Source organism: Stigmatopora nigra, chromosome 16 (assembly GCF_051989575.1).
Source record: "Stigmatopora nigra isolate UIUO_SnigA chromosome 16, RoL_Snig_1.1, whole genome shotgun sequence".
Lineage (NCBI taxonomy): Eukaryota > Metazoa > Chordata > Actinopteri > Syngnathiformes > Syngnathidae > Stigmatopora > Stigmatopora nigra.
The window spans coordinates 9,580,001-9,592,500 of record NC_135523.1 but is presented as its reverse complement, the minus strand read 5'-3'; the positions used below and the strand labels follow the sequence as shown (position 1 = coordinate 9,592,500).

General features: G+C 34.7%; 1 protein-coding gene across 1 annotated transcript in view; it reads right to left on the bottom strand.

The window, feature by feature from the left end:
* The window catches only part of pkd1l1 (polycystin 1 like 1, transient receptor potential channel interacting), a 30,120-nt gene extending 23,177 nt beyond the window's left edge, over window positions 1-6,943 (bottom strand). Inside the window, 10 exon segments of the mRNA XM_077735746.1 lie at window positions 61-114; window positions 116-225; window positions 1,925-2,122; window positions 2,179-2,311; window positions 2,406-2,645; window positions 4,627-4,795; window positions 4,903-4,948; window positions 5,331-5,411; window positions 5,586-5,860; window positions 6,885-6,943. Coding sequence (XP_077591872.1) covers window positions 61-114; window positions 116-225; window positions 1,925-2,122; window positions 2,179-2,311; window positions 2,406-2,645; window positions 4,627-4,795; window positions 4,903-4,948; window positions 5,331-5,384 — 1,004 coding nt within the window. The 5' untranslated portion in view covers window positions 5,385-5,411; window positions 5,586-5,860; window positions 6,885-6,943.
* Window positions 6,944-12,500: the final 5,557 nt, after the last annotated feature.

Here is a 12,500-nt window from a genome sequence, read left to right as displayed (position 1 = left end):
ACTTTTGTCTGCTTTGTATTTGTATTACAAAAAATCAAAATGCTATCAGTCTTCAGACACCTGACAGGAACTGTGGGAAAGTCAGGGTTATAGGAACGTTGTCCATCCAGCGTTCTTGTTCATGAAGAAGTTAGTACCGCCCTGGATGTTGGCCACGGGAAGGCTGGGTATCACTTGAACTCTCACAGTGTAGTTACTGTACACCCTACTACCAATTACTTTGACCTGCAGAATATCCATATTTGTAAATTCAACCCATACACATGAAACCTGATTTTACAACATTATTTTTTCCTGAACTTACATTTTGATCCCAGTATACTGACAAATGCACATAATATCCCACAAATGACTATATAAGCAAAAGAAGTAAACATCAGGCTGCCTGGAGAATGAAGATTCACTTAACCCAAAAAGTTGTTTTATGATCCATATGTACCTTGCATTATATCCAAATGTGACTCTGTTCTAGAAAAAGTAAAGAAATTACACTCACTACCAACTCAGCAGTGGTGGACTGTCAGGCCCTGCAAGGCCTTCTCTCCTGGCCGAAAAAAATATCTGAATCACAGACTGATGTTAATTATGTTTTGTCCATGAATTGTCTATCTGCTTCCTTTCATTGCTTTTCCCCTGGTTACACTGCTGCCAGGTGTGTTTTCATATTTAAGCATCTAACCAATCACATTTCGGCCATTATTTGTTGCCGGGGTCAGAAATCTGCCTTGCGGCCTTCACAATCAGTTCTGCAGGCTCTGCTGCATAAAACAAGCGTCGATAAAACTGTTGCTTTGACCAATCAGATTTTGAGTTGGCGACACAAAGGCCTTTCGACAGTCGTAAGGATACGTCCTCGCTTTCACCCACTGTGACTGGCTAGTGAGAGAGTGAACTAACCCGAGCTACCAAACTGTAACTGGATCGATCTGCACAAGCAGATATATTGTTGTGTTGATTTAATAGCGGTTTTGTCAACCCACAATGGCTGAAGGAGGAGAAGAAATGTATTTGTTTGCAGATTTACTGTCGAAGCCATTTTCCTGGCACACTTTTCAAGAAAAGCTGGAAATCATTAAGAAAGGTCGGACAACTTCGAAGCAAGCAAGCCTGTCACAACCGGGAACGAACATTTTCGGCGCTAAATCGAATAAAAAAATATGCCAGAAAGCGACAACTCATTCTATATTGTGCCCCTCAGATATCATGCAGAGTCACAGTTTCATAGCAAAACTGAAATGATCACATAAAAAAACTACAAAATAGCGTAACTCCCGAGTAACAAAACAACTGGTACAGTAACAGAAGAAATAATTGTCGGCATTATTATTTAGGTTTAGGTTGGGTGGTTACGTGGATAGTGCTACCACAGGCTTTGTGGCGATGAGCTCAACCCTTCAGCCTTTCCAGTGTGGGTCAAATCCAAGAAAAGATCTTGCTGAATGGCGTAGCCTCATCCAGAAAATGGAGACACCGGTTTGTTTACAATGGCGACCTGCCTCGCATCCTGCCCTCCTAATAGAAACGTGTGTCGCAGGCTTTTCTCCGGGTACTCCGGTTTCCTCCCACATTCCAAAGACATGCATGGTAGGCGGATTGGACACTCTAAATTGCCCCTAGGTATGAGTGTGAACGTGAATGGTTGTTTGTCTCCTCGTGCCCTGCAATTGGCTGGCCACCGATTCAGGATGTCGCCCGCCTCTGGCCTGAAGTCAGCTGGGATAGGCTCCAGCACCCCCAGCGACCCTAGTAAGGATAAAGCGGTTCAGGAAATGAGATGAGATGAGATATTCTTACAGCATTGGTAAACATTTAGAATGTTTGTGTCATCTTTGTCCTCCTACATAAACCACATTGAAACAAATAAATATATCTCTCTACCCCATTTTCAATCATTTTTGAAAAAGCTTACCAAGGGGTAACTTACCCTGGCCGTGGCAGTGTAGGTGTCGTAATGCAGCAGATGTTTTGGCAGTACAAAACTCTGCTTGTGGGCATCTGGAACAGGCAAAATGTGGCCGGCAGTGTCAAACAACATCCATGTGTAATGGAGGCCTCTCAATACGTCACATTTAACGTCAGCGTCGTAAGAAACCCCCAGATGTATGACGTTGTGTCGTCGCACCTGAGGAAAAAAATATCTTGTGACATCTTTGCTACAAGTCAATATAAAGCCTTTACCTGTATTTTGAGAGGACCCATGTTCTTGACAGGTGGTGGCTGACATGGGTGGTCTAAGACGAAGATAATGCTACTTAGGTAGGCAGAACTAACCCTGTTGAATGCAGTGACCTTTATTTGGAACTCTCCAGTCCTAAAACCCAAAAAAATATCAACAGTTTATTGTGTATTTGACATGTAATGCCACAATGAACATCACCCGCATTTGAAATCAAACATTTCATAACCTGAGGAACGTGTGTTGTTCAGTGCTTTGTCCCACCCTTGTCGTCCCGTCCCCGAAGTTCCATAGGAAGATGACATCACTCCCGGAATTGACTCTGCAATTCACTGTGAACTTGTGATTCCGCAGAACATAGGCCCGGTGGAAAAGCTTGTTTAGCTTTATTTCTCTTTGTATGAGTATGTAAAACACTCCAGATGTGAGGAAAATGTGACCATCAGACATTGAAACTGTTATATTATACCTACAAAGGAAAAATACACATTTAAAGGTTACTTTTTGAAAACATTTAATTCTCTCTGGTATCCATGGAATACAGAAATTTTACTTTCACTCCAGTTAATCAAATCTTGGATTTAAAATGAATGACCTATTACAATAATTAACTCACAGGTCAAGGTGATTTTAAAGGTAAATATGTCCAAACGGAAAATTGGTCCTTTTATCTCGACCAAATACTCCAAAGTGTACAAAACACACTAGTACTGTATACTCCCCATGCTAAAAATAAAAATAAAAAATAAAAGTAATAAAGCTTAATTCAATATTACTACTTTTGGATGTAATGCAACATTTTTTACCTAGGTCTACAGTGAACTACAAGAAATTTCCCGAATACGGGATGAAATAAAGTTCTCAGCTAACCTAACATTTTGTCATACTTATTGTCAAATAATGTTTAAAAATCATTGTTCCACCACAATGTTAAACATTATAAATATTGAATATACATTTTAAAAAGTGAAATTTAAGTATAAATGCTCAATCTAAATGTAAACAGGAAATCCAAATGTAATTGTAAAGCTAAATAAAATAAATTCATACCATTTTTTACAATACATATTAGACCTCATATTAAAATGTTACAGCCTAACAACTGCGGTTTAACATTGCTTTCTATCTGCAATATTTTCATTATTTTTATTCATTTTGATCGATTCAAGATTTGGATTTATTTTTTATTTAACATTTGAAGAGATTCAACATGTGGGGAGGACTTCAACGACAAAGAAAATTTGTTCTCTCCCCAAAATAGAAGACATTGAAAAAAATGCTATCCGAGAAAAACAGCAGTGACTATGTCCTCACAACCCCAATGTCTGTGAGAGATTAATCCTAATGTGTCCGCAGTGTTTTCAGAGTAGTACTTTGCGTTACCAAAACCATTTGATTCAAAAACATCCCAGACAGCAAATTGTATTGTGTTGGCAAGTTCAGACAATAGCCAGGCGGTGGCAGTAGTGTTACACAAGTAGATTGTATGAATAATGTCAGCAAGGGGTACAGTAATACTTTGACATACGAGTATCCCAACATATATTACAAATTAGAGTTACGAGGAAAACACTGGGCAAATTTTTGCCTTAAGATACGAGACAAATTTGAGTTAAGAGCATACGAGATGATTCCCAATGCGGGCGAGAGGCTGCTTATGAAAACAGCATCGTCTTTCTAGCCGGTGTCTACGAGGACCGGACGTACAGGATGCATTTTTTTTGCATTAATCAGTGCAAAATTGGGGGAAAAACAATGGGTCCAAAGCAAGCCAGTGCAATGAAGGGCTAACCATCACTTAGAAACTGCACATTGACATTAATAACGAGATGAAGAGCCTTCGTTTAATGTGGTCAAAGGCGAAACAGTTAGCGGGAGATGGCGTGACCTTAAAAAAAGCCAGGGGAATCTATATGGACTTAAAAGTAAACCATCCATCTGAAAAAGACACCAGCGAAACCTTTCAAAGCAGGTGGGTTCTGGTTCGATAATTAAAAAAAAAAAAACTGGGATTTGCTCGGTTCTGAGGCATTGAAAATCAGGAAGTTCCGACTCGAAAAAGGTTTAAATTTAGTGTACCGTAAGAATAAAACTAACGTTTAAGTGTGTGTGTATAGTAATCTAAGTTAATTTACCATATTTTCTCATATATTGACCGCCTCCGCAAATAAGCCGTACCGTTAAAATTGCCTTAAAATCGTTGAATTTTATAATTTCTCTGATGCCCCCTGACTCACAATTTTCCCCTCCATATTTATGGTTTTAACAGGGAATACAAATGTGTTACTTTGAAGGCAAAATCACCGCGACTTAATGACCTTTTTACTCTCCATCTACTTGAATGTTTTATAATAGGAATGTCCCACTTAAAGTAATCAATTTGCCTGAAGTACTAACATGTAAAATTATAAATCTTGTACAAGAGGTATTATACATTACATCCAACGTACCTTCCAGCATTGGAATATCTCTTGGTGACATTCCTGCTACTTGTTTTGGCAGTTGTGGAGTCTCCAAAATTCCAGAGGAAGTCAAGAGGATCATGCATATCAGTCACAACCAGGAATGTCACATTAGTATTTGTTGGATAGGTATGGCTTGCTGCATGAACGAAAACAGCTAAAATGGCAAACAGATTACACAAGAAAATAGAGCATGAAGTGAAAAGGATGACAAACTTTGCAATGGACCGATAAAATTCTGTTTGTATTCGGATGTTTTCTTACCAGTTTCAATCTTGTTGGGAGTGATAACACAGAATTCAGGGAACATCTGTCGCACAATCACTTGTAAGTTCATTAATTAACATTTTAAATTATGTCCTTTTGCTGCAGTCAGTGCTGTGCTCTTAAGTTTATATTTGGGATCATATCTTATTATTTTCTCTCATATTATATATATATATATATATATATATATATATATATATATATATATATATATATATATATATATATATATATATATATATATATATATATATATATATATATATATATATATATATATATATATATATATATATATATATATATATATATTACTTTTGCTCTTGTAAATAATTTCTCAATTGGCTTTTCATATTTAAGTTGGAAGGTTATTGCTAAAGACAATATTTACAATAGTATCAGTAAAATAAAGAACCAATACTCACAATGTTGATTATCTTCTGTGGCAAATCACATTCATTTGAAGCATTCACTCTCATTAGGTGAATTCCTTTGCTTATATAGATCTAAAAATACATGTGATATTTTACATAAAAAAAATATTTTTGGGGCCAGAAAATTGTATTTTATGCACTGATTAAATAATGCAACAAAGAAGATAAAATCATTCAAATAGGCGATCCACAAAAAAATTCCCACACGTATATAACTCCTTTAATTGTAATTGTATGCTCACATACCAGGCTGCTATTCAGGCTCTCACAAGTCCTCTCGACCCACACCTCCTTGTCTCGCTCCCCGTGACTAAACAACCAGCACAACTGTGCTGCTGGTCCTTTAGCCACGCACACTTGCAGTACGATAGGATCCCCCACATTAACAGACTCTGTAGTCCCTCGTTTGGAGCTCCTCTGTGGGAGGGGGGTTCTGTGAACCCAAGAAATCTCAAACAGCGCCAGGAAGCAGAGCCTCAGTGGGGGTGAACACTTGGAAATGGGCTCGGAAAGTATCACCTCTAAAAAAAAAAAACAAGAAAACAAAGAAAGTTAAAAATATAAAAATTGCAATGTAAGTTATTAGTCATGTATTTGTTTTTTAATCAAACATACCAATTTCATGTTTGACCCACCAAATCTCAAACAGCGCCAGGAAGCAGAGCCTCAGTGGGGGTGAACACTTGGAAATGGGCTCGGAAAGTATCACCTCTAAAAAAAAAAACAAGAAAACAAAGAAAGTTAAAAATATAAAAATTCCAATGTAAGTTATTAGTCATGTATTTGTTTTTTAATCAAACATACCAATTTCATGTTTGACCCACGCTTCCAAAATCTTCCCCAAAAGAACTGCAGATGAACCATCATCTGACACAATGACCTGCTGTGAACTTTGACCTTCTGAGGTCCCACAGAGGAACTCTTGAGTAATGTAAGAGGCTCCACCCAGTCCCACAAAGTCCGAATACCCAAATACAAAAATAATAAAACTTTTTTTTTTAAGTAATAGCAATGGGCATAAAATCCAATTAGAAACAACAATTAGGCTAAAATGGTATTCCATTCAGTTGTTGTTTTGAATTGATTTTTTTTCCTACCAACATATTTATCTTAATTTAAACATATGAAGAAACCCTCCCTTGTAAAATTATGCTTTGCTTATTTGATAAAATTGCATAATTCAGAGAAGTAAGTAAAAGGCAATTACAAATAACACCGTTTTGCATTTTTAATTTATGTATGTCTTTTAAATAATATATGCTATTTTACAAGATTAGGGCTATAGTTTAATTTTGATAATTACAAAGATTTATCTACTCACAGTAAACTATGTATATACATTAATAGAAAAAGTAAATCAATTAAGAAAAAGTCATTTAATTCAAATTTCCAGTTCTTTCTGTCTTTCTGTTGCATTTAAAGACCTTTGAGTATTTTGTACATATAAAAAAAATTTGATTGACCCCAAAAACCTCAAAACTCTGACCCACCAACCTTCCATTTTTTTTTTAACGCAAGCTTGATTTAAATCCATTAGACTCTCACCTGTGATCCTAACTGGATATCCCTCCAGTTTCCCGCAAACACCAAAGACAAAAGTCTTCTCGTCATGCCATTTCTCAAGAGGGGTCAATGCAAGTAAGCACACACATGTCCTGTTAAGTGCCAAATTTCTCACTGTCCTCCGAGTATGCTGGTTTTGGGTGCTAAAGAAAGATTAGCCAATATATATATTTTCTTAAACTCAAATATGGGAATAGAATATGAAGTAAAAAAGAAAGAAAATGATTTAAACCTTTTCCCTTGGTGTTTTATTCCGACTTCCTGTGACTCATCATTAGAGGAGTAGTCATTTTCACACCTTGTAACCAATGGAAACCGCAACACTTCCCTGTGGATAAATCTACAATAATGAACCTTGTGAAAAATCATAAATTTGATATTTTGTTAGAACAACATTGGTAATATATAAGCTTTGGCCCATGATTCACATGGACATCTGGCCAGGCAGAGTACATTTAACTCCCAGTAAAAAGTAAGATGGCAGCTCCCTAAACAAGCAATGGCAAACACAAGTAAGTGAGCATTTTCACATTTTATGCAAGATATGATGTTTTTTCTTGAATATTATTCATAGATGTCAAAATATTTTTTTTGCGTTTTATCACTTTATCAACATAATTTGAAATAAATTACCGTATCGGCCATATTGCCTTGCGTTATGGCGTTTTGTCTTTGTTAACTTTTCGTCCAGTTTTGTCCATGTCAGGTCTAATGTGTGCATATTTAAGCCATATCCTTTATTCAATCATCACATGGAATAGTTGAATTCAAAATTAGTATGATTTTTAGAGAATATATTCAAAACTGACATAGAAATATATTTTCTAAGCTTACATTTTCCAACCACAACTCCAGTGAGACAGAAGAACGAAAAAACTGCCAAGCTCAAGCTTTTTCATGATCTCTTTTAGCACAAGCAACAAGGGAAAAAAAGGGTCAACGGTTTTAAATCACTCACTTACCCACAATCTAGGCCGAAACCACAGAACAATACCATGTCAAGAGCATCACAAAAATGCTTGACAGGATAAAGCAATTTGCTAGCGTTGAAGGCCAAGAAGCACCGGGAAGGTTCTTCTGGAGGAGCTGCAGCTGCACACAAGTGAAAAAGAATGAAGTAGGTCAAAGCGGCCATGGTAAGACCAAATAAAAGTCAAATGAATGTCTGTGGCATTTATAGCTTGAAGGAAAGAAGGATCGTGAGTAAAAGAGGAGGTACATGCAGGTGCCTGGACCTTCAAGTGACTGACTGTATGCAAGTAAGGAGAAGGACAAGTGTGAACATGGGGGAGATAGTTTCAATCAATCCGAAAATCATGATGAAACATCATTTTTATGTTCCATATTGGCATGATTTTTGCTTGTTTGCAGAACTCATTTATAAGATGATGTGATGTGTCTGTGAATGCAAGAAAATACTTTTATACATACAGTTAGTTGATAAGGTATAATTTTAACAGTTTTATAGGTGTCTTTTATATCATAATTATTGAGCAGTTTAGCCAGTGTACATAACCACTATCTGGCCGTATGCTTGTTGCAGTGACTGATTTTAATGGGAGGAGTCACTATTACTTGACCTAATATTATTATTTTTTTTAAAACATAACGTACACAGAATGAGGCATTCTAAAAAAACCTTAATGTAACTATTCACCTGGTATTTCAAAAGACGACTAAAAAATGTTCTCACCCTAAGCTTCATTCACCATTGTGTAAAATGACAGCATTCACGCCAAAAAAAAACCTCAGTCTTCATTCTGTGGGTTATTGTTGAACAAAGAAAAAAATGCAATTTAAACCAACTACAAAAGCAGACTTATATAATTTAATTTGATTCAATATTTCAGTGAACTATCCCGGTCCACTTTAAAAAAAAGTAGCCTCTTCCGGTCCAAGACTTCCCCTTTAAGAGTAAGGGACACTTTTCCTAATGGCCAGTAGATGGCGAAGTAAGACTGCAACATCATTTTTTCGTAGTCACGATGATCACTAACCGTTGAGCATTGAAATTTAAACCCGCGCTCCTTTTCATTTTGTTGTAAGGAAAAGAACATTCGAATAATTACAGGATTTCGTTTTACTTTCACATTCATGAGCTCTTGCAACACGAACAAGGGGACTATGTTAGTTTTGTTTCATTTGCATTATGCCGCCACTAAAAAGAAAAATAGCCTGGTTTAATTAATTGCTTATCGAATAAGGAAGCCAAAATATGTGTGCGGTATAACAATGTTACGATAAGCGTATAAAATAATTCTATAAAATATTTTTGGTGGATGTACAACAGTTCTGAATCCAAAAATCGTGAACGACGAGGATCGTATATTTAAGATATATCCTACATGCATACACACCTTTCCTTAAAGTATAAGTATATTTAAGGAGTGCTGGTAGATAAGAGCCCCGAGCCTTTAAAAAAAAAAAAAACTTTTACCCAAGTGCATGCTGTGTTTGAATGTGTTAAAATTGACAAATGGGGTGTCAACGAAATATTTTAAAAGTTGTGGGTAAGCTGACTGGAGATAAATGAAGACAACGTTTGGGGTCAGCGAGATAAAAAAAAAAAAAAAAGAAAAAAATCTAAATAAATACAATCCCGGCAAGGCGTTTGCGCTCTAAAACAAAAAAAAAAAAGAGAAATAGAAAATTAAAAGAATCAAGTGTACTCATTTGAGAGGATGGAAACATTACAAATCCAAATACACATTTCACATTTACACCAAAAGACGGCATACATGCTTTTCCACATTCCAAATCTAAATTGGAACAATATATGTTTAAACTGACTTTATTGTGTTTTAATTTATCTGTACATTATCCTGTCAAAATGATCGGCGATTGTATTGATTTATTTGTGTGTGTTTTTTTTAAATAAAGTAGTTAATAAAAGCATTTAACCATATACATATAAATGAACTATACATAAATGTCAAAAAAATACATAACAGCAAAGTTCAGTTTTCATATAATTAGAAGCAACCATCATTATACTTTTTATTCTCGTGGAATAGTTGCTTGTGTGCAGGTGAAAAGCAGGGGACACCCATATTTCTCCAGTCAATGAAAGCAATCATTCAATTTCTCTCCTTTACTGATAATTTAGTCTTCAATTAGCCTTATGTATTGTATTTTAGGGACTGTGGGAGTGAATGTATCATGTTAAATGTATCAATGTATTGTTTTCTTGCAGTTAACTCCCCCTAAAGATATGACTAACGTATTCCAATAATTGACAAAGGTTGAGTGAAGGCCACTGGTCCTTTTTTGTTGTTGTTGTAAAGGTTCTGAATGGCATTTGAATTCCTAATTCTAGGCATGGCATTAGAGAAACTCCTATATAAGCAAGAACCAAGATGCATGTATTTAACTTTGGATTAAATGATTCAATCTGTAAATGATGGATAATGGCAGAAACTAGACAACTGTACAAAAACAATGTAAAAAACAACAACAACAACATAAAATTGCGGTATTCAATAGACCCAGTGAGCTCTTTAACAGAAAATCTCGGAGACAAGGGACGACAGATTAAAACAGTGTGGAGAAATGTACACATTAAAATGTTAATGTTTTTTTTCATTCATTTTTTGACTGTGATTCTATTTTAATATTTTGTTAAAAGGCAAACTGTTCAATTGTCTACATGAAAGATCATCATGTTCATTAAATTCTCAACAACGCTCAATATTAAAAAAAAAAAGGGTCACTAAGATGAGGCGTGCAATGTGCTAGAAGAACAACACCTGATTCTCCTACTTATGCTTTTGCATTCATTAGAGAAATTCTTCTCTTAGGGGGTCTCCCACTGCTGCCCATCAACCAATTCAATTAAACTTTAAAATTTCTCAGCCAATCTGTTCATTTAAAAAAAATGATATTAAGCAGTGGTGGGGAATGTATTGCCCCTTAATCATGAATAGAAATCTGGATTTGTCAAGGAATATAAAAAAGAAAGTGCATGTCATCATCAAGTTGACAAAAGACATAACATATTTATCATTGTGCCACATTTTTCATAAATTTATTATGGCCTTCGGAAAACTTTACGGATGTCAAATAAACAAATATGAACAACTTTATGATCCAATTTTTACAAGACAATAGCACATATTTGTTGAATATTTTCCACGGGAACAAATACAAATGTATGTTTTAGATGAACGTTCTTATTCAAGTCTTGATCCTCCTTTGACATTAAGCATACTTATTCAAATTACCTTTTTTGCCCTGGGGGAAGGGGTCCTGTGGACACTCAGATTACACTCCAAACAACCAAAAATCACTTTATTATTGGAGAGCCAATGGTGGAAATGACTTGAAAGAGTTTAAAAAGTAACCGGCCAAAAATCTATTCTATACCATTAACTAAACCTATTTTTTTTAAAGACAGAGATTCATATCAGAAAAACTGAAAGACACTTCCACTTCCTCCCATAGAGAGCCTAAATAAAGCCCTGGCTGGCTTCAATGAGAATCCCCTTTGCTTTTCCCTTTGGCCTACATACTCAAGTGGGTGAAAGAAGTTGGCTGCAGGAACGTTATCTGGCAAAGCCCCCCTTGCTTCTCACCACTCCCGAAGAATGTGTTTTATAGACTCAATTCTGAATATATAGACTTAATCTAATAATAATGTATACATGTGGACATTTTTTTCTGCACACATTGACAAGTGTTATCTACCACCTTATGTTATACAGGTGCCCTAGGGCAAGCAGGATAATGTAAAAAATGTGGCCCTATCTGCAGAGGTGAGAAAATGTAGGCAGATAATCAGGGATCGACAAGATGGGGCCTGACTGTCATGCATGAGTGATTATTGGGTGATTTAAAGACCAGTTTATAGTAGATACTTTCGCACATTTCTTATCAAGTCAAGTATCATACAATTAATTTCATGACCTAATCTATTGTCTTTAACTTTATCATTACACTACCAAAAGTCCACATTAATCATAAAGTTTTTAATCTGTCTTGATAAATATTTGCATGTTGAATTTTAATGACAGTCAGAAAAGCATTCATTTTGCAATAAGCTTGCAGTAAATTACATTGAGAATTTAGAAATCATAACAATCTCTGTCAGGAAAAAATAAGTAAATGTTTGGGCATGACTCGTGACTGTCATGACTTTAATACAAAATATATATTTTTTTTTATTATATGCATGCACGGCCAAACATGGGCCAAGGTGTATATATATATATATATATATATATATATATATATATATATATATATATATATATATATATATATATATATATATATATATATATATATATATATATATATATATATATATATATATATATATATATATATATATATATATATATATATATATATATATATATATATATATATATATATATATATATATATATATATATATATATATATATATATATATATATATATATATATATATATATATATATATATATATATATATATATATATATATATATATATATATATATATATATATATATATATATATATATTTTTTTTTTTTTTTTATTAAAAAAAATAAAAACTCCAAAAGCCTAATCTTTAATGATAGACAATTAAATGTAACTGAGTGGAAGTTACGTG